Source organism: Aristolochia californica, unplaced genomic scaffold, assembly GCF_029961685.1.
Source record: "Aristolochia californica isolate CCGP_79_NKW_82.1479 unplaced genomic scaffold, dmAriCali1.0.hap1 SCAF_12, whole genome shotgun sequence".
In the NCBI taxonomy this organism is placed as follows: Eukaryota; Viridiplantae; Streptophyta; class Magnoliopsida; order Piperales; family Aristolochiaceae; genus Aristolochia; species Aristolochia californica.
The window spans coordinates 26,386,819-26,413,014 of record NW_027181793.1 but is presented as its reverse complement, the minus strand read 5'-3'; the positions used below and the strand labels follow the sequence as shown (position 1 = coordinate 26,413,014).

General features: G+C 37.4%; 2 protein-coding genes across 11 annotated transcripts; both read left to right on the top strand.

The window, feature by feature from the left end:
* The first annotated feature begins 567 nt into the window (after positions 1–567).
* On the top strand, positions 568–18,172 carry LOC137945247 (golgin candidate 5-like). 3 transcript variants are annotated; one of them, XM_068791028.1, is made up of 21 exons: positions 568–692; positions 903–1,022; positions 1,166–1,374; positions 1,760–2,688; positions 2,891–2,962; positions 5,319–5,393; positions 5,949–6,063; positions 6,579–6,640; positions 6,721–6,768; positions 7,478–7,762; positions 7,835–7,894; positions 7,990–8,073; positions 8,194–8,259; positions 8,356–8,454; positions 8,534–8,752; positions 8,856–8,955; positions 9,047–9,273; positions 16,720–16,779; positions 16,873–16,986; positions 17,664–17,738; positions 17,816–18,172. In XM_068791028.1, the coding sequence occupies exons 3-21, from the start codon at positions 1,233–1,235 to the stop codon at positions 17,849–17,851; spliced, it is 2,868 nt and encodes a 955-aa protein (XP_068647129.1). In that variant the 5' UTR covers positions 568–692; positions 903–1,022; positions 1,166–1,232; the 3' UTR covers positions 17,852–18,172. The 3 variants fall into 3 exon arrangements, with proteins under 3 accessions (XP_068647129.1, XP_068647131.1, XP_068647130.1); XM_068791029.1 differs by lacking the exon at positions 568–692 and adding an exon at positions 708–813; XM_068791030.1 differs by lacking the exon at positions 903–1,022.
* Positions 18,173–19,029: 857 nt separating this feature from the next.
* On the top strand, positions 19,030–26,196 carry LOC137945907 (probable plastidic glucose transporter 2). Of its 8 annotated transcripts, none has more exons than XM_068791995.1 (15): positions 19,030–19,276; positions 20,025–20,176; positions 20,469–20,577; positions 20,739–20,806; positions 20,901–21,033; positions 21,647–21,746; positions 21,845–21,957; positions 22,052–22,145; positions 22,955–23,108; positions 23,577–23,720; positions 23,948–24,021; positions 24,143–24,231; positions 24,944–25,058; positions 25,532–25,718; positions 25,964–26,196. In XM_068791995.1, exons 2-14 carry the CDS (start codon positions 20,083–20,085, stop codon positions 25,712–25,714), a joined length of 1,470 nt encoding a protein of 489 aa, XP_068648096.1. In that variant the 5' UTR covers positions 19,030–19,276; positions 20,025–20,082; the 3' UTR covers positions 25,715–25,718; positions 25,964–26,196. The 8 variants fall into 8 exon arrangements, with proteins under 8 accessions (XP_068648096.1, XP_068648095.1, XP_068648097.1 ...); XM_068791994.1 differs by having other exon boundaries at positions 21,842–21,957; XM_068791996.1 differs by having other exon boundaries at positions 20,469–20,616; positions 21,890–21,957.

Here is a 26,196-nt window from a genome sequence, read left to right as displayed (position 1 = left end):
CAAAAGATATTAAAATATTTAGATTCTATTACATATATTATATTTGAAAATAAAACAAATTTATAAAATTTAATGATATATTAAAAATTAATGATATTCTTATAACGCATAGTATATAAAATAATTTATAATCTAATTTGTTTATAATATATACATAATAGATAAAAGTATATAATAAAATACATAAATCAATTCAAAATGTATAATATCATATGTAAATTGCACAAAATAAACACATTTAATGAAAAATCACTCTTAAAATACCCTAATATTAGCCATTTAAAGCAAAATCCACCGTTATTAGGCAATTTTATAAACAAGTAAAAAAATCAATCCTAAATTTATTTAAGAAAGTCGGTGGAGTAATATTTCCTCGATTATGTTTTTAGTAAAACAAATATTTCCTCAGTTCTGATACGGCTAACGAGATTTATTTTTATAATCGGTGAAACAGGTACATGATATTGATTGAAATTGTCGGAAGCCCTGCTACTAATTTTAGAGCTTAGATTTTTATATTTAATAGTGCTGGCAATTTCAATTTTATAGTTTAAAGTTAGTTTTCATTTCATGCCACGAAAGGCAGGCAAGTTGTCTTTGAGCCGAGCTTCCCCTCGGATCTGCCTGTAGACTCCCCTGCCGTCGTGTACTCGAAGCTTAAGTAAAATTCCCGGGGGGATCGCATTCTTTCGGTACTCACATTTCCTTTCCGACAATTTTTTTTTTGTAATTAACCTCGAAAAATCTCCAATCTCCGCGGAAGCAGGGAGTTTGATCTACATTGGGCGAATTCTCATTGCGATCTCTTGTTTTGTAGGCATATGACGCCTTTTTTCTCTCTTGATTATTTTGATTCCCTCGCATTATGTTAGTCTTTTGATGTGAGGCATTATATTTTATAGTTAGCGAGTGGAGGATGTCTGGATTTCTTTGGGGATCGGCGAAGAGCTTCCCTTTCTCTTTTTCCAATTCAAATTCCGCGGTTGGATTGAGTGTGATGTTAATGTAGTTTGGATTAGATGGTGCGTTCTGAATTTTGTACTTTCATTCCTTTTCTCCCATTCGAGTTTGATATCTTTATTGATTCCGTTAGTAAGTGAGATTAATTTGCTGTTTTTTTTTTTCTGTAGAATTTGACCCTTGATATGTTTCTCTTATTTTGCAGGTTCGTGATGTGTTTGAGCTCGACGCTTTTAGTTAAAAAGAGTTAATTTTGAGTTCCTGGATTGATCATGGCGTGGTTAGGGAAGGTCTCTCTTGGGGGCTTCTCGGATCTAGCTGGAGCTGTGAACAAGCTCAGCGAAAGTGTGAAGAACATAGAGAAAAATTTTGATAGCGCTCTTGGGCTGGAGGAGAAATCTGATTCTAGCGAAAGTAAGTAATCGTTCCTTCTACAGATGGAAATAGGCGTGGTTTTAGTATTTGTTTTACAGGAAACAGGTTATTGACTCAAGCATTAAGAAGGTGTACTGATTTATGAAAACAAAAGACATAGGTCAGGCAAAAAATATGCTCTGGGTGACCTGTTAATATTTTCTCATGGTTTGTTCCATATTTTCCCCCTTCCCTTCCCCCTTTCGGGTTTCATTTAATTGAGTTGTGGAATTCAGTATCTAATAAAGTGCTTGGTAGTTTTATCGTAACAGTCTCAGTTATAGTTCATCTATCTCCTGAATCAAGTTTTTAAGATAGTTAGGTATCTCCTTTGGTATGTTTGTGAATGGGTTAATTTTTATTCTGTTTTTCATTTGTCTACTAGGTACGGGATTATGGCCTTCCTCATCAGACCGGAAAGCTCTTTTTGACCCAGTTATGGCCTTTATGGGTCATAAGAGTGGAGAAAGTTCTGTTGAACCTTCAGAAAATGCAGAACCTTCACAACACATATCTGATGGAGTTGCTTCCTCAGAGATAACACTATCAGCTCAAGAGCAGCCTTCAACTGAAGATAAACTTCTAACTCCTACAAGTCAGGAAGCAGACCTGCATTCAGATACAGTGCAAACAGCATCTAACGAACTCAGAGAACTTGGTGAAGCTGAATCTGATTCACATTCACTGACAGCTGGAACAGTGCCATCCATCGCCAAGGATCTAGAAAAACGAGACTCCACTTTCTCAGTGCAAGAGAAAGATGGGTCTGATCTGGGATTCATTGAAGAACCTCAACTTAGGGAATCGGTGCCTGAGGACTTAAACAAGTCAGATCAAGCTGAAAGTAGCGTTGTTGTGCCCAGTGATGCACAGTCAATTGGGAAATTAGATGGAAATCAGGATCAACAGAAAATTGATGTACAACAGCTTGCTGAGGAGGGTTTTCCTGAGGATGTCGCCGCTGTAGATAACAGAGAAGACAATATTGAACCACAATCTTCTGATGCAAATGCGGCTCTTATAGTAGAGGAAAATGCTGCTAAACCATTGAGTGATAGTCTATCAGATGTCCCTTCCTCTGAGCAGACTCAATTTATGGCTTCCAAACCTATAGTTATTGAGAATGAATTGCAGAAGGAACCTATAAAAGGAAATGATGAGGTGATTCATAGTGAAACAGATAAATCAGAGCAGTGCTTAAGAAGTGGGATCGGTGTTTCTGATACAGTAGATACAGATGCCGAATTAGAGAGGTTGAGGTTGGAAATGAAAATGATGGAAGCTGCATTGCAAGGAGCTGCTAGACAAGCTCAGGTATGTTGTCATAGAGCCAGTTACTTTATGCTCACATCTATTCAAAGCTTTCCTAGACAACTTTGGGAATGAATTTTTTTTCTTAACTCCTGTTCCTTGTGCCAGATATGATTGAAAATTTGTATTATGAGACATTTTAACAGTATGACTTTTATTTATAATCTATTTTCTGAATTTATTTATTAGAGCTTCTCCTTGGCAGTCGAAAGCAGATGAAATTGCATTGCTGATGAATGAGAATGAGCACTTAAAATCTATGGTTGAGGAATTGAAGGTTGGTACATACCTTTTTTTCTGCTTTTCTTTTGTTAGGCTGATAACCAACAGAACCAACAGTGGAACACAGTATCTTTGAAACTGATTGCAAATTTTTTAATAGTTTTTTTTTTGGCATCTCATTCTTTATCTTATAGAATTGGTATTTAGGTTCATATCTCTTTGCCTATGGACTTACTCGATAATATGCCATATGAATTGTGTTTTTAGCAGTAGAGGTTTTGTTTGATGATTCATGAGTTCTTCATCGTCAGCTTGCAACTTATCAATCACTTAAAGTGGATGTACATTGCAACTAATTCATCACTTACAGTAGACATGAGTTGGTGGTGACCTTGTTCTGGTTTGTCCCATGACTTAAAAACCTTTTATGGTGCATTATAAGGATGCTCAAATGCATCTTGTTAAGAATAATCGCATGGATTAGTGAGTACAAAAATCTTGGATTTATTAGTTGGAAAAAAGACTTCCTAATTTGGCTAGTAATTTTGGATGAGCCTTGGACCCAACTTCACATGGTATCAAAGCAGGTACTCATGCATAGACTTTCACCCAAATTGTTCACATGTAGAGCCACAAAAGAAGGCCTACACGTGAGGGGGAGTGTTAAAGAATAATCTCATATGGATTAGTGAGTACAAAGATCTCGAGTTTATTAGTTGGAAAAAATGTTTCTTAACTTGGCTAGTCATTTTGGGATGGGTCTTGGATCCAACTTCACACATCCAAAATAGTGAAATGGTCATTATCCATCTATCATGTTTTGAAGATGTTGAGGGGAAGTTACACTAAGAATAAAAGAGTACAAGAGACCTCGCAAAAAAAGGAGAATGGGGTAAGGAATAGGAAATGATATAAGAGAGTGCAACAACTTGCTTGGGATCATAATTTATAGTGTTTATTTCTCCATTCATTTGGTTGTGGGGGAAGACTCTTTTGTGGTGATTAGCTAGTTTAAATCTTGACAAGCTTTTTCATGGACTTTACTTAGTTGTTATGATGAGTTTTTGTTTAATTCAGCTCATCCCAGTTTCATGGGTATATGTGGTGCAGAATGCAAATTCCATTGTGGATAATTTAGTGTGGACTGGCGTCTCTTTAGATTCATATGCATTGGATCTAGTGTCTTGGCTTTCTACTTCTCTTCTCCTTCTTTATGTAATTTTGTTTTTTCCTTCTTTGTATGCCTTTGTGTATTGTCCTTCTCTCAATAACGTTCTTCTCATTTTCCAAAAAAGAAAGGGAGTTTACCATGACAAGTTTTCCGTGGAAACTCCACTCCAAGCCAAGTTATAAGCCTAGTAATTAGCACATCAATATGTGTGAGTCCAGGAGATGGTCATGAATCTATCAATATCTCTATGTCAAATATGCATTAAGCACCTAGGAGGGAGCTTCTTCCATGAAGCCAACTGATGATGACAAGCAAATCCCTTTCAATTAGGAGGGGATACAAAAAGTTGTTAATGTAGGGTTTGAGTCCCTTGGAGTCTCTCTTTCCCTCACATAACTTTATCATGCAAAGAGGGAAGATGGTGGCCAGAGGGGCAAAAAGGCACAACCAACAAAGAAAAAGAGAAAATACAGTCAGGACAACAAACTATCACAAGATAAATGCAAAACATATGGGTGTGAGAGGAATCGAGTCTAATGGAACAGGGTGTTGCTGGATCCCGCTTCTCCCAAGGGAGCCAAATGGTTGAGGTATATTCCAATTGATTGAGCATCAATCTGCAATCAGAAAATCTGGTCAAAGCATTGATGAAAGTGCCGCTGGGGGGGGTGGGGAGGGGAGGGGGTGTGGATTCTGAGTAATAGCAGTAGAACTAATGAGCAACCCCTAGTTTTTGTTGCATATAAGAAAATTTTAATAATAAAAATTATGGTCAGTCAAAGTTCATACGGCCATATTGCTTTTAAAGTTCTTATAGCCATATATGGTGAAGTCTTCCATTATATATATATAACTTTAGTGTTATCTTTTCCTACATCGTTGTTTTGGTACAGTTAGATGGTTGAATTATTAACTCATGAAATGTCCTTTTCCTTACTTTTATCTCACTTCAACTTAGATTCTTTTTTTGTCTCATTTCAACTTAATTCTTTTTTGTTTCACCTCAACTCTTCTTATTTTTTGGTTTTCTCGGCGTCACTTCAACTTAATTGAACATCTTCGTCAAAAATAATAAATATGACCCTGAATGATGTGAGATTTTTCTTTTCTGAATGTATGTGAATATTGATATGCTCAAGGTACTTCTTTTCACCTTTCATATTTTTTATGAAGTTTCATATTTTTCACTACGGAGACTTGTGAGTGTATAGTTTGACTTTGGATGATAACCATATTGCAGAGAAAATCTGGAGAATGTGAGTCTGATGCACTGCGGGAAGAATATCATCAAAGAGTAGCATCTCTTGAAAGGAAGGTAAATACTAAATATACATATAAAAGTGGCTTTGTTTGCTAGCACATTTTGGGATCCTATTGCAGCCCCACTCATTGAGATCTATGTATAACTGAACAAATTTTTGGTTTGTATGCCTTAAATTATGCATCATTCTTTCTAATCTTTAATTGAAAATACAAATAGAAAAAATTGTAGCTAAATATGTTCCTTCTCTATGGAAAATTTTGTCTATTTTTGAAACAAAAGTTCTGCCTTTCTGTTTTTGGTGTGTATGCAACTCCCCATGATGCTCAGCTCTCTTTGCTTAGGCTTCAGATTGACTTCTGATTTCCCTTCAAACTTTCTGAATTCTACAAACTAAATGTGAAACTCATGTAAAATGAATACTGCAGGTTTGTAAAACTAATGGTGGGCCCACAGCCAATAATATTTTCTCTTGTTGTTAATCTGATTGTTAATAGAATATTTTCTTTAAAAAAAATACCAAAGTTCTCATCTGGATTGAGCTAGTTGTTTAATTTTTTCTTGTGGGCCTGAACCTTGATTACTGCATGTTGAGACGTTTGGTTTCAGGTGTATGCTCTCACAAAGGAACGGGATACATTACGAAGAGAACAGAGCAAAAAAAGTGATGCAACTGCTCTTTTGAAGGAAAAAGATGAGATAATTAGTCAAGTAATGGCCGAAGGTAGAGGACTGTGAAGAATATTGCTTGTACTTTTTGTTCCCTTGTCCATATGTTGGTGACATAGTTTGTTCGTTACTGTTCATGGAGCTCACCATGCCTTGCTTGTGCTTGATATAGATTCAAGGATAAGATCTTGGTTTTCACTAATGTTGGAGATGATTTTGACTCATGGTCATTGGATTATCAAAAATGCCATCAATAATTGTTGATGTTAAAAGATAAATTATAATTTTAAGACATGGATTTGTGGTGTTTTAGTTCTAAGCTATCTTACTTTCTTGACAATGTGGCATGTCTGATACTTGTTACTGTATATCACAATCTTGGACTGCTTTTCATGTCGGAGATCTTTTCATGGCTATGAACATTATGGGATTTAAGAAATAGGTACATGCTGCATTGTGTGTTATCCTGCTGCACTTTTGAGAAATAGTTTGTATACACCACAACATCTGATTTTCTCTTTTTCATTTACTTTGTAGTGTTAGACTTTTAACAATGTTACCTTTTGTCAGGCGAAGAGCTTTCGAGAAAGCAAGCTTCTCAGGAATCACAAATTAGGAAATTAAGGGCACAAGTATGTTGTTAACTCCTTATCTACTAGATCATGATCTGGATGCTGCTTAAACTCCTCTGATTTATTTCAATACTTGCTAGATCAGGGAGCTCGAGGAGGAAAAGCAAAGATTAAATTCCAAGATTCAGGTACTTCAAAATAATCAGCATACATTCCTGAATTGCAATTGAAGAATTTCTTTAGTTTTCTTTTATGGTACATCTTATAGCCCTCTGTTTGTAATTTGGTTCATATGTCAGTCTTAGATTATTACTTGTGATGTACCAATCATGATAAAAACTTGCATATGTTTGGAATGCTATCGCTTGTAATCCTGGTGCCTGACTAGATGGAACCATTAAAAGCCAGATCTAGTGTCCTCTTCCCCTTTCTATCATCACTGATTTTGTCTTTATGAATTCCCCATTCTCATTGCTCTTAAAGAAAAATAAAAATCGTCCTCATGGTTTCAGCATCTTTGGGGAAATTTGCAACATTACCTGATTAGTTGTTAGTGCTTGGATTCCCACTCCATGCTTGGCTAACTTGCTACCTCATATGCTAGCTATGGATGACACTCACTGTCAATTTTGTATTCTGGGTGATTGTGCTCTATTCTATAATTTTCTCTTCTATGGCTGCAATATGAAGTTTGCTTTGATAGTTTGTAGCATTCTCCTTCTGTTAAAAATCCTTGCCATGCCTCTGTGTTGCATTTTTCTGTTTATCTCTTTTATTTGGAGACAGGTTTGTTGAAAGATGTCCATAAACTTTCTCTTTATATGTCTCTTTTGTACTGTTCTTCTTTTAGATAATTAGAACTTTTCACATGGGCTTAATATTGTTATAATCTTCCAGGTGGAAGAAACAAAAGTGGATAGCATAAAAAGAGACAAGTCAGCAACAGAAAAGCTGCTTCAAGAAACCATAGAGAAGAGTCAAGCAGAACTTGTTGCTCAAAAGGAATTCTATACCAATGCCCTAAATGCAGCTAAGGAGGCAGAGGCTCTTGCAGAGGCACGCGCTAATAATGAAGCCAGAATTGAACTTGAAGGTCGATTAAGAGAGGCTGCGGAACGTGAAGCAACACTGGTTCAAGCACTTGAAGAGCTCAGGCAAACTCTGACTAGGACAGAGCAGCAGGTACTCATTTTGACCTCTTTCAGGTTTGGAAACTGCATTCTTTGTGCTTTTCTTATCCTTTTAATCTTGTAGGCAGTCTTTAGAGAAGATATGCTTCAGAGAGACATTGATGATCTTCAAAAGCGCTATCAAGTATGTGAAACTACTTCTGAGAACGCACCTGTCATTCACTGCTATCTTATTTTTTGTTGTTTCATTTTCATGGATGTTGATATTGCTATCACCAGGCAAGTGAACAACGATGTGAGGCGTTGATTGCTCAAGTTCCTGAGTCAACCAGGCCTCTTCTAAGGCAGATTGAAGCAGTGCAGGTTTTTCCTCCCATCAACGTTTTTTCTGAAGCAACATTCTGGAATTAGGGACTTCAAGTACTCTATAGATTATTTCTTGGAGTATTATGTAACTTTTGATTTCTTTCTGAAATGTGTCAGGAAACTACTGCTAGAAGGGCCGAGGCCTGGGCTGGTGTGGAGAGAGCACTAAATTCACGCTTACAGGTTTTTGATGATTTTTCTTTGTTTCTGATTTTTTTCTATGATTGATTTCTTTGTTATGTAGTTACTGATTCAAATGTGTTCACAATCAACTAACAGGAGGCAGAGGCCAAAGCTGCAGCTGCTGAAGAAAGAGAGAGATCAATGAATGGGCGCCTCTCTCAAACTTTGTCTCGAAATGCAGTTCTCGAAGCCCAGGTTCCCCTGTTTGTTATAGCCTCTTATTCTGGAAATTGTGACTTTTAAGGGCAAGACAACTAACAAAAGAATGTTTCAGGTCTCATGTCTTAGAGCAGAACAGGCTCAACTGAGTAGGTCTCTTGAGAAGGAAAGGCAAAGAGCATCTGAAAATAGACAAGAATATCTTGCCGCACTGGAAGCAGCTGCAACTCAAGAAGTTCGTGCCAAACAGCTAGTAGATGAGTTGAAGGAATTCAGGAGTAAACACAAGCATGAGTTACAACAGGAAGTGACACACAGAGAACTATTAGAACAGGTAGAGATTCATCTAAGCATGTGGCATCAGAGAGTGACAGAACTTTACCTTGGTCTGTGGATGGCAACAGAAACCCTTATTTGAATTACTTGTAAATGCACAGGAGTTGGAGCAGGAGAGGGCTGCCAGGCTAGAGTTGGAAAGGGCAGTTCGTCGTGAAACTTCAGCTCCAACAACTAAACAAATCCCATATGCTGAAAATGGTAAACCCTAACATTGTGTACTTGTTCCTGCTGAGCATTCTATCTAGTACTCTCAATTTATGATCTTACTTTTTACATTAAATGATGACAGGAATTGCATCTATCAGAAAGCTTTCTAGTGCTGGAAGTCTCACAAGCATGGAGGAAAGCTATTTTCTTCAAGCATCTCTGGATTCATCAGATGGTGGTTTCTCTGAAAGGAGACTTTCTGGGGAGACAACTATGACTCCGTATTTTCTGAAAAGCATGACTCCTAGTGCTTTTGAAGCAACTCTCCGTCAAAAGGACGGTGAACTTGCCTCTTACATGTCTCGCTTGGTATGGATCATTTTCTCTTCCTTATTTCTCCTCTTTTCCTTTTGCATGGTTATATTTCTGTATCATCTAAAGTTCTCTTGGATGGAAAGCAATTATTTGTTTCTTGACTCATTGGCAGAAGAACTTTGTTTGTGTCAATTTCTTAAGTCAGGACAAGCCTGTATGGCTAGACTGGTTAAGATTGGGTTTGGCATGCTTTCTTGTTGAGGTTTCGACCATCGATAATATTTGGGTGATCAGAAAAAGGAGATAGCGGATATATGTTGGGGAGCATGAGGAGACTGAGACAGAAAAAAATAACATGGAAATGACATAAGGGCCAAATTTATGATGTTATAGTATTCATTAGATTACAGTCTCTTGGCACAGTTGCATATGCTTTCTGTTAAATTGTTGTTCTCTGTGGAATGAAAATGCTAGAACTGGGTAGGTTATATGGAGGTCTTTTCTTTTGAAAGGTAGGGGTGCCTATGAGAGCTTTTGTCAGGATTGAGCTTTCTTGTGCCAAATGTCTAGGTGGTAATCTTGGGAGTATTGTTGGTGTTAAGACTAATTATTTAATGACCAGGATCTTTTTAAAAAAATAGCTACCAAGATCCATAAATTCTTTCTTCATGTTAGTATTTATGAATTCTATCATGTGTATGTGTTGATATTTTTGTCTGTAAACTTATTCTTGAAAATCCTTTAGATGCTCTTGAACAAATGCCCCTTGGAAGTACCCAACCAGTGGCAATTTGAGAGTGTTTTTTTTCCCAGCGAGGAAAATGTGGAACTATGGAAGAAAGTACTTAGTTGTTCTTAAATCCTGGGATACATCAATTCATTTCAAAACTCTTTTAAAAGATGGTACAGATTGAAGTTGTGAAGTTGCAGTGGAAGAAGATCGCCAAATGTCTTATCCCCTAATTTAGAGGCAATGAGAAATTTCTAGGTGATCATTTGTTGAGTCTTATCATGCTGCCCATGAAAGAAGAGAGATTCTATCTTGTCCCCTGATGCAGAGGGAATGCAAAATGGGTAGGTGTATTGTCATGCGGCACATGAAAGAAGAGGGATACTGTCTTGTCCCCCTGGTGCAGAGGGAATGCAAAATGGGTAGGTGTATTGTCATGCAGCACATGAAACAAGAGAAATTCTTTGTGATACATGAAGGACCTATGTCTAGCTTAAGATCTTGTTTTGTTTCATTCCCAGCGTCGAAAACTTAGCTTTAATTTTCTATTTTGCCAGCCGGGCCAGTAGACCAAGTTGTTGATCATCTCCTATATCTCCATGTATGGCTTGCAAAGAAGGACGAGGCTAGCAGAAGCTTTGACCTGCTTGCAGTCAAAGATTGTCTTTCTATGGATGCCTCCCTGATTTTCTCTATTTTTACACGATGCTACTAATCTGCTTCCCAGTCCTACCCTGTCCCTAAGATCTTGAATGCCTCTGGGTTGATGTATTTGGTATTGGAAGTTCCAAGGAAGCAAAAAATCTTGCTTGCTAGCTGGAGCAAAGCCCTAGCCCTTAAATTAAACGTTTATGGATTCTGGTTGGATCCCTGCATTTTGGTGATTTTATTAAAAAAGACTCAGAAAGAGAAATGGAAATAAACCTTACTAGAGGGGTGGAAGAGAAAAAGCAAAAGCAAACAACACTAGGCATACAAGGAGACAAGCACAAGGAAAATGGGATTATTGGCATGACAAGGCATCAGGTTCCCTACCTTACTGAAAATGCAGTTTGTGATGATTATTCTAATGTCATTCTTCTCGACTTTGGTCTGCTGGGGATTCTGATTTTGTTGTAATTGAAGCTCCAGACCATCCTATATGTCTCAGATTCTTCTTGGATATTATGGCAGAAAACCAATTGTTACAGGTGATTTTCTACATGCTATTAGCCTTTGTTGATTGAAATAAGAGAAAATTGAATACCGTTCTTCCCCTTCAATTAATTTGTGTGGATTCAGCCTGTTAGAAAAAAATTGTTGAAGTGTACTTGTCTTTTTACATTAGCTGTGATCTCTAGAGTAGGTGTTATATTGTTCTACATGTTTAGATCTATCTCTAGTTCAAGTTTGATGTAATTTGAGTATGTATAATGGGAGATATAAGGAATTAATTAAGTTTAAGTGTATAAGGGTATAATTGTAATTATCCCTAAAGTTAAGTTATTAAAGAAGATGGGGGTTGAGTACAACCCCAGCTAGAGTTCTTTCTGAACTCTCTTCTCTCATCTCTCTTTTCCCTCTTCTTCTTCTTCTTCTTACTTCTTCTCTTTATACTCTTCAATTTTACACTTTTACATGGTATCAGAGCAGTAGATCTTGGTTGCAAGCCTCTATCCTTCATCACTTCTCTCTATTGAAGCCTGTGACTTCTTAGAAGAGGGATCCCTCGAGGTTTGTGCATAACTGGTTGATAAAAATAAAGTTTTTTCTCATTCTTTTTTTTGCTATAAACCTAACTTGTTGGCCTCTACTACCTTTAGTGTAGTCTAATGCTGAGATGGAATCCTAGAAGTATTCTTTGAGTTGGGAAGTACCCACTCTCTTGGTGCGTAGCCCAATACTGGGTTTTTTTGTGTACGTCACCCATTAGTAAGGTGACATCAGCCCTAATTTCTTGTTGTTAAGGAATAGTCCCACATGGATTAGTGAGTACAAAAATCTTGAGTTTATTAATTGAAAAAGAAACTTCCTAAGTCGGCTAGTCATTTTGGGATGGGCCTTAGACCCAACTTTACATAGTATCATAGCAGGTACTCATATGTGGGCCTACACCTAAACTATCCACTTGTAGAGCCACAAAAGAGGGCCTATGCCTAAACTATCTACTTGTAAAACCACAAAAGAAGGCCTACACTTAAACGTTTCACTTGTAGAGCCACAAAGAAAGACTTACACCTAAAATTATGCACTTGTAGAGCCACAAAAGAGGGCCTACATGTGAGGGAGAGTGTTAAGGAATGGTCCCACATGGATTAGTGAGTACAAAGATCTTGAGTTTATTAATTGGGAAAGAGGTTTCCTAAGTTGTCTAGTCATTTTGGGATGGGCCTTGGATCCAACTTTACACTTGTGATTTGCAATATTTTTCTAGTAAAATCACAAATAGCTGGTGGAGTTGGATATGGTTTGGTTTTTAACGCAAGTGTCCATAAAAACCCTAATTTATGAGAAGTGGGGCCACCTACTCTGCACACTTATCTTATTGATTGAAGCTTTTATACCCTGATTGTGACTGTTGTGTGGTACTTATGGTTTGGTTTTTAACGCAAGTGTCCTAAAAAACCCTAATTTATGAGAAGTGGGGCCACTTACTCTGCACGTTTATCTTATTGATTGAAGCTTTTATACCCTGATTGTGACTATTGTGTGGTACTTATGGCTAATTCTAGTGAAATAATTATCTCTTCAAGGGAATCTGGAAGTTCTAAGGGAAAAGATACAATCTTGATTAAACTATTTTAGTTGGTCAAAGTTAGTTTGACTATACTTGAAGGCGAAACAGAAGTCCAAGTTCATTAGAGAAGATCTTCCTGTTCCTCTGAATGATGAGTGAGAAGTCGAAGATAGTCATGTTATGACCTGGCTAATCAACAACATTCATTTCAAGCTTTGCTCTAAGGAAATGTGGGTGTCCTTGGAATCTATCTATGCTGAGGAGAGCAATTTGTCGCGAATCTATGAATTATATGCCAGACTGTTCAGCCTCAAGAGAGGTTAGGGATCTGTTATAGAATACTATAGTGAACTGGTGGATGTATTGTAGGAAATAAATGTTTTCCATCCCTTTACTACTAATGAGAGGGAATCCAAAAAATAGCATGGACAAGTACATATAGCAAACTGGATGGCTTGGGGCTAGAGCTTGATGTCGTTCCAGTGCAATTGTTAGCTTCAAAGGATATTCAGTCTCTGTCTACGGTCTTTAGTAGAGTCTTGCACGCAGAGTCTGCTATTATATCCCAGGGAAACAAAGATGTGACTAGTGTTATTGTATCTGCCCTCAATACTTTCGGTAACTTGGAATCAGTAAGAGGTCGAGGTGGAAGTTTTAGAGGGAGAGGAAGAGATAGCCATGGCAGAGGCATTGACAAGGGTGATAGTAGACCTAATAGAAAATGTATTCATTGCGGCCTCTTCAACCATTTTTCTTACAAGTGTTGGGCTAAATTTGGTAAACCTTCATTGGGCAAACTCTCTTGTTCATGAGAGCATAGAAGCATCTACTGGGCCTTAGTGATTATTGTACTAGGGGGCATATGATGGAATGCAACAGTTAGTTCAGTGTATGGCACAATTGATTGTTGTTTCTTCTTTAGCATTGTTAAGGAATAGTCTCACATGGATTAGTGAGTACAAAGATCTTGAGTTTATTAGTTGGGAAAAAATTTCCTAAGCTGGCTAGTAATTTTGGGGTGGGTCTTGGACCCAACTTATGGTATCAAAACGGGTACTCAGATGTCAGTTATGTTATCTTTATTCTATGGTTTAAAAGAGTCTTCTGCTATTAAGCATGTCACCTTAGCTGATAGATCCATTTCATCAGTTCAAGGAAGGGGTACATTAGTTTTGTCTTCATTCATGTCACCTCAATTTGTACTGTTTGTTCCTAAGTTTTCCCTTAATTTGTTATCAGTTAGTCAACTTACTAAATCTATGAATTGTTTTGTAACTTTTTATCCTTCTCATTGTGTATTTTAGGATTTCACAACGAGGAAGACAATTGGTTCTAATTGTGACAGAGATGGATTATATTGTATGGAAAGCCACTCCCAAGATTCTTTACAGCTCTACGTTCTGCAATCTCACTTTTCTAGTGGCATCTACCACTAAGTCATCCCTCTCCTGCAAAGATGGTTCAACTTTTTTCGGCATTTCCTTCCAGTCTTACACTTCAGTGTGACTCATGTCAACTAGGCAAGCATCACCAGACTCCATTTCCTTTAAGCGAATCCAAAAGCGGTCGCTTATTTTACAGTGGTCGGATGTCGCTTGGTAAATACAATGAAGTATAAGGCAGATGACTCTATTGAGAGATACAAGGTTAAATTGGTAGCCAAGGGATACACTCAAATTTATGGTGTCGATGTGTTTGAGATTTTTTCCCAGTTGTGAAATTATCTTTTGTATAGTTTTGATTGCTATGGTGTGAACCAGGGGTGGTTGTTGTTTGCAACTTGATATTAAAAATGCCTTCTTGTATGGTGATTTGGATGAAGAGGTCTATATGGAGCAACCTCCTGGGTATGTTGCTTAGGGGGAGACTAGCAAGTTATGCAGATTTAAGAAGGCTATATATGGTCTCAAACAAGACCCTCGAGCATGGTTTGAGAAATTTAGTCAGGTGGTTTATGTATTTTGGCTTTTCTAGAAAGAGGCAGTCTGGTATTGTGCTTTTCTAGTATATGTGGATAATGTTATCTTATTTGGTAGTGATGTGACAAACATTGAGGAGGTAAAGGCACATCTTGTTATACACTTTTAGACTAAAGATTTAGATTCCTGAAAGTATTTTCTAGGGATTGATGTGGCTAGAAGTAAGGCAAACCTCATATTGACACAGAGGAAGTATTCCACTGATATGTTGCATGAGTATGGTTTGCTGGTTGCCAAACCAATGGAAACTTCCATGGAGGTTGGGCATGATCTTTATGATAAACAAAGTGATGAACTCAATGAGAAGATGGTATATCACCGATTAGTTGGCAAACTGATATATGCCACAGTCACTCTCCCTACCATATCCTTTGTTGTTAGTGTTGTTAGTCAGTTTATGGATTGTCCTTGCAAGGTTTATCTAGAAGTTGGACAGAGAATATAAAGGTACTTAAAGGGGTCACCTGGAAATGGGTTATTCATTTAAACCCCAAGATCATTTAAAAATAGAAACTTTCTCAAATACAGATTATGTTGGGTCCAAATTTGACAGAAAGTCTACCACAAGTTATTGTGTTTTATTGGGAGGTAACTTGGTACGCTGGAAGAGCAAAAAACAAAAAATTGTGACTGGTCCAATGCTGAAGCTGAGTATAAAGCCATGACTCATACAATCTGTGAAATGATGTAGGTGAAATCGCTGTCAAAGAATTGAAACTATATAGTGATGAGTTTACGAATGTATTGTGACAATCAAACAACCATATTCATTTCAAGGAATCCAGTATTTTTCATAAAAGAACTAAACATATTGAGGTGGATTGTCACTTCATTCAAGATACAGTCACGAAGAAGGAAGTTGTCACTCCCTATGTTCGATCTGGTGATCAAGTTGGAGATGTGTTTACTAAAGTTTTGGGTAAATGCGAATTTGGGTATTTTTGTAACAAGCAGAGACTTATGGATACATATGCTCCAACTTGAGGGGGAGTGTTAGAAAAATAGTTGAAGGGTAGTTTGTCTTTTTACATTAGTTGTGATATCTGAAGTAGGCTTTATTTTGTTCTACGTGTTTAGATCTATCTCTAGTTCTGGTTTGATGTAATTTGAGTATGTATAGTGGGAGATATAAGGAGTTAATTAATTTTAAGTGTATAAGGGTGTAATTATATTTATCCCTAAAATTAGGATATTAAAGAAGATGGGGGTCGAGCACTTTTACACATGATTACGCATGGGGATCTATCTGGAATAGAGTTCTTTCTAAACTCTCTTCTCTCATCTCTCTTTTCCCTCTTCTTCCTCTTACTTCTTCTCTCCTTACTCTTCAATTTTACACTTTTACACAGCCTTTAGCTGAGTGGCGCATGGAGGTGGTGTTGAGTTTACCTTAAGGTATTTGATTCAAGTATCATGGTGCCTGTAATCAATATTAAAAATCATACATATTGAAGTTCCATGTGAAGTGGCAAACTGGTTGGTCAATTTATCCACTGTGTAATCATTATTGGTTTTTCTGCCTCAACTTCCGTTGTTCAATTAATCTGAAAGTAGACTTTCCTCTCTCTAATATATCTATGATATTGTAAAGGGATTGACCTCACAACCTATTTTATATTCCAGAGATAAGTTGCATATTCTTGAAATATGAATATTTTCTCTTTCTATTCCCATTGATGTTTGTATATTCATAGACTTAATTCCTGGTTGAGGAAGAAGTTTCTCTGGCAGGTGACTATAAATCCATACAGGTCTCTCCCGCTCCCCCTCCCAGGAAAAAAAAAGTGGTATTGTCTTAAATACTGCTACATTCCTAACAAGTTTTGAGTGGTTTTCTTGGTTGTGAATTTGGCTTATAAGCCACTATATCTGATAGGTCGTGGCATCTACAGTTAAAACTCAAATGGACTTGGTTGAGCCAAACTTAGAGGCCTCAATCAGGTGCAACCTCTTGCGAGGGGTGTTAAAAATGCTAAAACAATTTGAACTTGGTGTTAAATGTTTGGCGATGACAACTGGAGCTTCAGGCACTTTTTTGTTCTAATCAATGGCATAAAATCCCTTCTGCACTTCAGATGTCTTTGGAATCTATTCGGGATTCACTTGCAGAGGAGCTTGTCAAGATGACAGCAGAGGTCTGTTTTTTCCACTTTTATTTTCTTGGTTTTTTGAGTGTAGTATCTATGTTGTCTTGCTGCTTAAATGAGCATCTAAAATCTGTTTTGCAGTGTGAAAAATTGAGGACTGAGGCTGCTGTACTGCCTAGCATACAGGCAGAGCTGGAAGCTTTAAGAAGACGGCACACTGCAGCACTGGAACTTATGGGTGAACGTGATGAAGAGGTAACATGGAGAGTTAGCATATTTGAAACGTTGTGTAAGATTATATCATTGGGCACCAGCATCCAGGCTGTGTTCTTTTTATGTCGTAGCTGGTAACTCTTTTCCTACATTGCGTCTCTCATATGTCAAGACCATTTGCTGTCTTTCTCAAGTTTTTTTCAGCTTCTTCAACAAATATCAAATTTGGCCTCCTTGACCTTTTGTGGGTTTATCAATTTAAGTGGATAAAACCCTTCTGCCATTGCGCTTATAGGTCTACATCAAAATGGTGAAACCTATCTCAACAACTTTAAATCTCCTAGCTTCTTGTCTTTCATTTCCAACCTATGCATTGTCTAATACGTTCTGTTTTTGTCTTTCCTACTTTTGTTACAAATCCATCTTAACTTTTGCAAGTTTGCTGTCTTTTGCAAATGTTGCTTCTCCAGTGCACCCTGATATTATGCACCATAAAGCATCACTGTTGCAGTAGTTTTTTTTATAGGATTTCTTTAGTTGGTAGCCATATTTACATATTTGAAATGATTAATTGACAGCGACAACAACGATGATGATTCAAGTCTCTTCATGCTTGCCCTGTGCACTAACTTTAGTTGAATAACACTATTAGCTTCCTAGAAAACCTGCAGAAGGAACACAAAATTGGGCTGCGAAATGATCAGTTATTCCTTTTGCAGTTGGAAGAACTTAGAGCAGATATTGTTGACATGAAAGAGATGTACAGAGAACAAGTTGACTTGCTCGTGAACAAGGTAAAGCTATGCCCTGGATTTGTCTCTTTGTGTTAGCCAAAGTCCTAATTTTTCAAGCTTCCTGTACTTCATAACAGCTGCAGACAATGAGTTCATCCTTAGGTGCTGCATGACTTCTAAGATGATGTCCTGGTTGCTTGATTTTGAGCAAGAATTGAAGTAAGCCTACGAAATAGGTCACCTTGGTTGTGTAAGAAGTCATTTCCACCCCGATTTCAATACCTTTTTTCTAGAGGTGAGTAGGTGTACGCTAGCATGTCCATGTGTAGTCCGAATACCCAGAAGCTGGGTTTTGTGTCGTATAAAGGAAAATAGAATGCTATCAATACAGCCATACTATAGTCACGTTCTCAATTTTGAACTTGACGATCAAGACTTGGAATGTTATTTGATTCATCTTCATTCTATCAATTATTCTTGTGTTTTGTATGAAATTTGGGCCTTTTTCTTCCTTGATGAGAGTGGTTCTTCTGCATGCATCTTTATATATAGAACTTGTAGGTGTTGAGTTAGTATTTTTTTTCGCTTAAACGTTTTTGTAGATATCAAATACAAACTATAACTTCTCTTGTCACGCGGGTGCTCATTAAGTTTGATACCTTTTTGAGGGTACTCAAAAAGTCAAAATTAAAGTAAATCCTCATGTCAGCAGGGGTTGTTTTACTGATATAAATTGTGTATTGGTGTATCGAGTTCTAAATTACATAATTATGTCGCTAAAAATTTGATACATAGTTATGTCGCTAAAAAATTGATATGTCAGTCGTGTCATTCATACTAAAAATCAGATATATTGATCAATTGGGCACCGCTTTATTGTAAGATAAGACATGTTATGCTATCATTACCATCAAGTTTGTCATTGCTTGCTTCTTAAACCTAATCAAATCAAACATTTGACTGCAATTCGTCCATCCTAACAAGGTTTTGAAGGGGTTATAACAAACGTTCTTCGACCAGTTTCCTGTTTACCTAATTGTAGTTTGGAATTCAGTTTTGTCGTCTCCTTAGCGTTGTTTTTGCAGATCTCTTTACTCGTGCCTTTGATTTCCTCTCTCTGACAAAAAGAGCAATTAATAGGGAGGCTGCACAAGACTCCCGACAAGTGCCACGCGCATTTCTCAAGTATCACCTAGACGAAGCTGCACAAGACTCTCCGCCGTCGGAGTTTGTGTCGCCTTCACGTCTCTCGTCGGTGAAAAATGAAAACTTACGCACTTTTAGTCTAGTAATCAAATAAAGAATAAAATTTCTGTTAGGGAGTAAACTGTAAGTTCAGAAATCTGAATTTGTGACTGTATGTGGAGACATCAGACATGTATTGTTCGTTCAGTTCTGTGAGGAATGGAATGGGGTGGTGAGGTTGTGAAATTTGCATCTGGAAGAAATTATTTTAGGAGATCAGACACCCGAGTCTCCAGACGCTTGCTCGTCTTTCTGCTACCTGCTACACTGACCATAGCTGGCTCCAACAACCCGCGCTGCGCGACTTAGTTGGGATGCCACTTTGCTCTATTACTACGGGCCTTGCAGGAACGGTAACCGAAACGGAAATTCTGACGCGTAGCATTTGATTCTTTCTACTCTTCATTTTTTGTGTGCAGGTGTGAAATATGACAAAACCTGAGCGCATTACTGTTCGTGCCTCTTCGCTCTCTGCTGTTAACTCTTTAGTTCCTCCAGACGAACCGTTCTGTGTCCGGATTTTTTTTTTTTTAAATTTCTCATGAAGATAAGTTGTCTGAAATTTGTCTTCAGTCTCTAAAAAGGATGGCAGATCGATCGCCCTTTTAGCTCATCTGAGGTGAAGGCGTAATAATCCTTTTTTTTTTTTTTTAAAGTCTGTTTGAGAGCTGTGATCGTTGGTTTCGAATATTCTAATCCGTGTACAAAAGAAAAAAGATCTGATCTTCAGCTGCGCCATGAAGTTTTATCTTTTCTGATTTAAAAATCATGTAATTTACACTGGTGGCCAAATCAGTTATTTCTGCCTGTATCGGTTGATTTGTCCTTAATTGACGAAAGCAGTTTCTTTTAATGAGTGAAAATGAAGCTCTGGGAGAGTTTTTGTTTTAGTTTTTTCGTTGGCCTCATTTTCTTTCTTCGTACCAGTGTTGGTTGGAACTTTTTGTTTCCCAACGTCTTTGACAAATTACATGAAAAAAAAAAAATCAAGCTTGATTTGATTGGTGAGCATGAATTCCTAAACTATTATGGATTCAACTACGAGATTTCCCTGCATTGCATGCAAATGGCGCAGGATTGATGTCAATTTGGCATTAGCAGGTACTGTGGTTGTGCACCAAAAGTTCCTGTTTTAGTTGGATGCTGTACATCTCTTGTCATGCGGGGTCGGACTGTTTTGCGTGAATCTTCTTCGGTGTGCACTCGAATGGCATCGGAGGAGTGCCAGAAATTACTCGATAAGGACCATTCAGGTGAGTTCTCGTCGCAAAATCCTTTCCTATTTTCTTTTTTCTTTTTTCACGCCACATTGTATGTCATCCGAGAAATATACAGGGTCATCTCTTTGGCTTTTTACTTCACTTTTAATATAAACTGACAGAGGTATCTACTCTGGAAGGAGCTTTAGTTTGGCCAAACCTTCATAAAATGAAGTATCGAAATTTTGCTGAATATCTCGCACTTGTTTGAATGCTTTTATTTTCTCCAAATTAATTGACTGACCCGAGTTACATTGTTTTGGACTAATCGTATAAATGGTTTCAGGCCGTTCGCATAGTATGGGAGTTGAAGCTATAAACCCGTCTTGGACACATTCATTGCCTCATGTTTGCGTGGCAACAATTTCATCATTCTTATTTGGCTACCATGTTGGGTGTGTGCACATCTGTGCATCTTGTTATTTTCTATATCAGTACTTCTATTTTCTTTTCTATTGATAAAATTTCCGTGTCTATTTTCCTAAGATCTAATATTCCTTGTCTATTATGATCAGTTTTATACGGGCCATTTAATTTTTTATCATACTTACTGCAGAGTTGTCAATGAACCACTTGAAACCATTGCTTTTGATCTAGGGTTCGGTGGGAATACCTTGGCTGAGGGTAAGTGTTTTGCTGGGATCGCTATAGCTGCAATTGTTTAAATATTTTCTTGGATTGAATGTTTGAGAGGATCTCTGTTTTATGTTGGCAACAGGTCTTGTGGTTAGTATGTGTTTGTTTGGTGCCTTTATTGGCTGTCTCTTCAGTGGCTGGGTGGCAGATGGCATTGGACGTCGTAGGGCATTTCAGTTGAGTGCTTTACCAATGATTATGGGAGGTTCTGTGAGGTAATGTGGTGAAAACACTCTATTTTAACAATCTTTTTGTCATCATTGTAGTCATCATCAGAGACATCCCCAAACCAGATTACAGTCAGCTACATGAATGCTTTTCCTCATCTACCCTGCCTTATCATTTGAAGCATTTGAACAGTTATTTCATTAAAATACGTTTCTCAGGAACGGATGAATGATCTGAATCCAATTCTCATTTGATGGATGTTTGTTTTAAAGGATGAGTGATATCCAAGCTTTTGAGTTCTGATAGTTTTTTCAACTTGAAGAATATGAAAATAAAGGAAGTTAGTAGAGACAGTTCCAAGAAATGACTTACTTTCAAACATGAATCCAGTTTGGATTTATTCTGCCTTTCCAACCATGAGAAAAACTGTTACTAGAGTTAGAAGCTAGGAAGGATGCAAAAACTGTGCCTTAAGCATACAATTTTCATCACATTTTCTGCCTTACGTTTCTGGTGCCATTTCCTTAATGATACTAATTATGATATTTGTAGTTCAGGTGAATCTTGAATTTGGATTTGCAGCTTTCACTGTTTTGCATATCAGAGTCGTTGAATATTTCTATATTAGTTTTTCTGTGACAATGTGAACATTGGTTTCAGTGCAATGTCAAAAAATCTGGAAAGTATGATTCTTGGGAGGTTGTTAGTTGGCGTTGGAATGGGTCTGGGGCCACCGGTTGCTTCTCTTTATGTGACAGAGGTATGCAAATGGACTTGCTGAAGATTTTTGAATTCATGAAGTCATGAAATTAGTCTTTTGGCACAGATTGTTGTCAACTGTCTCTATTTTATAAGCAGGTCTCACCTTCTTTTGTGAGGGGAACTTATGGAAGCTTTATTCAGATAGCAACATGCCTAGGACTTACAGGGGCCTTTTTAATTGGAATCCCAACAAAGGAAATATTTGGCTGGTAAATAATACTCATAAAACACAGACTCTTCCTGATGGATTAAATCTCTCATAATACCTTCTTGGTTGGCTTCATTGACCTGAAATGCTTACAGGTGGCGGATATGTTTTTGGGTTTCTGCCATTCCTGCTGTTCTGCTTGCTCTTGGCATGGAGTTCTGTGCAGAGAGTCCTCACTGGCTTTATAAGGTCATTTAATTTTTTCAAATAACTTCTCTTTAAGGCTATACTATGTGTTTTCTTTTACATGTGACTATTTTACATGTTCAATTTCCCTGTACTACTCCTAATATTGTAGGTCATCAGCTCATTTACATTTTGGATGAGCAGATTATCACCTTTTCAGTTCATGTATTTGTCACATAAATCAGAAGGCTCTCTATTTCATTTTGAGCTGATTTTCAGGTGGATTCAGCATCTTCTATAAAAAGTTCGTTTTATTGCGCATGCGTTTAAGTTTGATGCAACTCCATTTGTGTTTTTTTTATAGTGAAGAATGACAACCAGAGTTCATGCCTATGTGGTTTTCTAAGTTTAAACTTGAATTTAGCTTCCATAAAGTGACGTTCAGTTATGTGTTACTGTGATGGTCTTGACAACTTTTAAACTCTGAGAACAATGATTTCTGAAACAACGTTGTCATTTTACAAGCTGTTTCAATAACATTTATAGAGTTGGACTCTGAATCTATTGCAAGTTACAGGGAACCAACTTTGCATGACACTAACATTCAATGACTTATTTTGATTTTTGTTAGGGTCCTGGGTTAAGTACCTATGTCTTCCGCTCCTAACAAGCCGGTCTTTTGGGTAGTATTGGCTAGGTGCTTAACAATTTTCTCGTTGATGGGCCTCAAAATATGCTTTTAAATATGCACAAAATTAGAGCATTGTCTACTTGTGCAAGCTCTCTGGTCTCTAAGAAGATAAAAAGTGAAATCAGGCAGTGCTAAAATGTATACAACTCAATGTGTATTATTTCCTCACAATGTGTTATAGAAAGGAAGATGTGCTGAAGCTGAGGCTGAATTTGAGAGGCTCTTGGGAGCATCACATGTGAAATCAGCCATGACAGAACTTTCACGAACAGAGAGGGGGGATGGCTTGGATGCTGTAAGGTTCTCAGAGCTAATTTATGGACGACACTTTAGAGGTAATTCCATCTATCTTGTTACGTGGGAAAAAGTCCCACATTGAAAAATATTAAGAAAAGTTAAGGGGTTATATGGTTGAGCAATAGGTTTCATAAGTATCTAGTTATTTTGGGATGAAATCGGGTTCAACTCAACAGTGGTATTAGAGTAGGATGTGTGCATGGGTTGAGGCCTAGTTTGTGCTTCTCAGGTTATTTATATGTTATAGGCTCAATGAGGTGAGAGCCAGGTTATTTGTGTGTTGTCCACTTTGTTTGGGAGTTTGTGCCTTCGTATCAGGCCCGGTATGTGTAAGCCTGAGCGTGAGTGTTTCATGGGAAAAAGTCCCACATTGAAAAGTGTTAAGAAAAACAAATGAGTTATCAGGTTTGAGCAATAAGCCTCTTAATTGGTGTTTATAATATCTTGATGATCTATAATTTTATTAAAAAATGAATAATCAATCTATTTTGTTTCCCCTTTGGCAGTTGTCTTTATTGGATCGGCGCTATTTGCATTACAGCAGTTATCTGGTATAAATGCTGTGTTCTATTTTTCTTCAGTGGTCTTTAAAAGTGCAGGGGTCCCCTCAAGTGTGGCAAACAGTTGTGTTGGATTTGCTAATATCTCAGGTATAATCAGAATGAATTAGTGAAGTTTTGGATAAAACCCAAAGGAGCTTCCTGGAGTTGAGTAGAAACTAGCACAATATTTGCTAGGCTGTAAAATTGCTTAATTTAGTTTTTCAATGTTGTTGAGGCTTGATTTCTTAGAAATTTTCTTCAGGTAAATGATCACTTTTTTTTCTGATTCTATCTGAAGGCGGTTCTCAAGTAGTTTTGTGTTCTGCTTTTTTTAGGGTCAACTATTGCAATGCTTTTGATGGATAAGCTGGGGAGGAAGTTACTTCTTCTTGGAAGCTTTCTAGGCATGGTGAGAAAGTGGAAATGATTTCCATGACAACGATTTTGCAGATGAGTCTTGTTATTTAGGGTAGTTATCTACGTATTAAATGTCCAATACGACCATTAATTTCTTAAACTAATTGAATCAGGCACTAGCAATGGGTATACAGGTGCTCGCAGCAAGCTTACAAGCCAAAAGCCCCGTCGCCTTGTATTTATCTGTAGGTGGAATGCTAACGTGAGTGATAGTAAGAACATTTCTTTTTGCTCTTACAGGTTGCTTTTCTTGGTGTCTCTTTCATGGCTGCAAAAAAAATTGAGACAATTTCTTTTATCCTGCAAGCTATGTATTATGTGGTCTACTTGGAAGGTGAATTTATTCTGTACTTGGCTGAGGAAATAAAATTCATGACATATTTTCCATGTACTGAGAAATTATCTGTATCAGTGTTTTGAGCCAAGGCATCTGTAGGTTTGTAAAGTCAACGACATGTAGATGCATTGCCAGATAAATGTGCCCTACATACAATGAAACAATTGGTTTTACAGGATCCATGTTGGGGCCAAAAATATCTGGCAAATGCCATTTCGTGTTTTGTTTTTATGCTTACGAAAAATATGAACTGAAGAATGCATTGAAGCTTAGGATATAGGTTGGCTAAGTGTTGCTGAGATAATGTGAGGAACTTTGTGCTAAATTATACATTCTTAATATGTTGTAGTGGTTACATTCTTTCTATTGTTCCCACAATATGGGTAGGCTAAGCACAAGAGAACTAATGTAGGTGGGTTATAAATATGTAGGAGTCAATGGACAATATGGAACAATGGTTGCTGGGCCAATTAGTATAAGATACAAAACTGCAATTTGAACAGTTATTTAATTATGAAAATTTAAATTTTCTTATCTTTTACTGTGCTTAATGTAGCAAGTATGTGCTTGTCTACAGGTTTGTTTTCACATTTGCACTGGGAGCTGGTCCAGTGCCAAGTCTTCTCTTAACTGAAATTTTTCCTAATCGAATACGTGCAAAAGCCATGGCAGTTTGTATGTCTGTCCATTGGGTAATGCTCTTATGCAGATTCTTCTTCAGATCTTTCACTTGGATGGTATGATAGTCTATTATGTTGCAAAAATAGGTGCAAACTTCACTAATGTTGGATAGGGGAGTAGCCTTTTTGGTTAAGAAGACTTGCTTGCCATTGTTTTAATGAAGGAATTTGGCCTAATGGCCCAAAAGCTGATTGCATTAATATTTGAATTCTTAATTTACCAAGTGACAATGCAGAATTGCATTATTAATCATTGTGATTTTATGTTGATAATTTGAGGAGATAATGTGAGGACCCATCTATGTTTCATGATTTTCAACTTACTACTAGTATATATACTTCCGAGAATTTTGTTCATTATTTTGCATCAACTTGAACCTAATGTCCTTCTCCTGTTGTCTTCTTCTACTGGGTACACACAATGTTTTAGTTTCAATTTTATCATGGGTCATATTTATGTAATATTATCACGTTTGGTTTTTCAGGTGGTGAATTTCTTCGTTGGCTTGCTTTTCTTACGGTTGTTGGAGCAACTGGGACCGCAGTTATTGTACACGATTTTTGCTACCTTCTGCTTGATAGCAGCAGCTTTCGTGAAGAAAAATGTAATTGAGACGAAAGGAAAATCACTCCAGGAGATTGAGATTGCACTCCTGCTGTCTGAGTAAACAGGTAACTAGCACATTTTTCTTTTTGGTTTATAAGATGAGTTATCATGTCCCATGTTTGTGGTGAAAATCTTGAAAGTCTAGTGGGCAACAGTTGCTTGTCGTCTGCTGTGATCTTTCATGTGTCAGAAATACGTAACTGTGTTCGGTTTGTACGGCCCAGACACAGATTAGTTATATATGGCAAACAAGGGAAATCAACCAGACAACCATCTTTACTGAGGGTATTCATATCATGGTAATGTGCAGGTATTCGGAAAAATCAATTTGAAAATGGTAAGCAGCCGAGACCCCACTTCTTGACAGGCGAACTGCACACATAGTGTGCTTGTGCATGTATTCTTCTGCGTATCACTGATCTGCAAACATCTGATTTTTTCGGTGGCTTATTGTGAGGAAATTTCGGCAAATGAGCATGAGATTTTTTGGCAGCTTTTAGGATATTTGATTGGTAATATATGTAACACTGCAATAACGTATCA

Bases quoted from the DNA above. Each gene is read 5' to 3' on its own strand.
- LOC137945247 (XM_068791030.1), top strand. From the start codon at position 1,233: ATGGCGTGGTTAGGGAAGGTCTCTCTTGGGGGCTTCTCGGATCTAGCT. The intron at 6,064-6,578 runs GTAGAGGACTGT...ACCTTTTGTCAG, and splicing joins TAGTCAAGTAATGGCCGAAG to GCGAAGAGCTTTCGAGAAAG. The intron at 6,769-7,477 runs GTACTTCAAAAT...ATAATCTTCCAG, and splicing joins GATTAAATTCCAAGATTCAG to GTGGAAGAAACAAAAGTGGA.
- LOC137945907 (XM_068791989.1), top strand. From the start codon at position 20,083: ATGCGGGGTCGGACTGTTTTGCGTGAATCTTCTTCGGTGTGCACTCGA. The intron at 21,958-22,051 runs GTAAATAATACT...AAATGCTTACAG, and splicing joins ACAAAGGAAATATTTGGCTG to GTGGCGGATATGTTTTTGGG. The intron at 24,232-24,943 runs GTGAGTGATAGT...GCTTGTCTACAG, and splicing joins TCTGTAGGTGGAATGCTAAC to GTTTGTTTTCACATTTGCAC.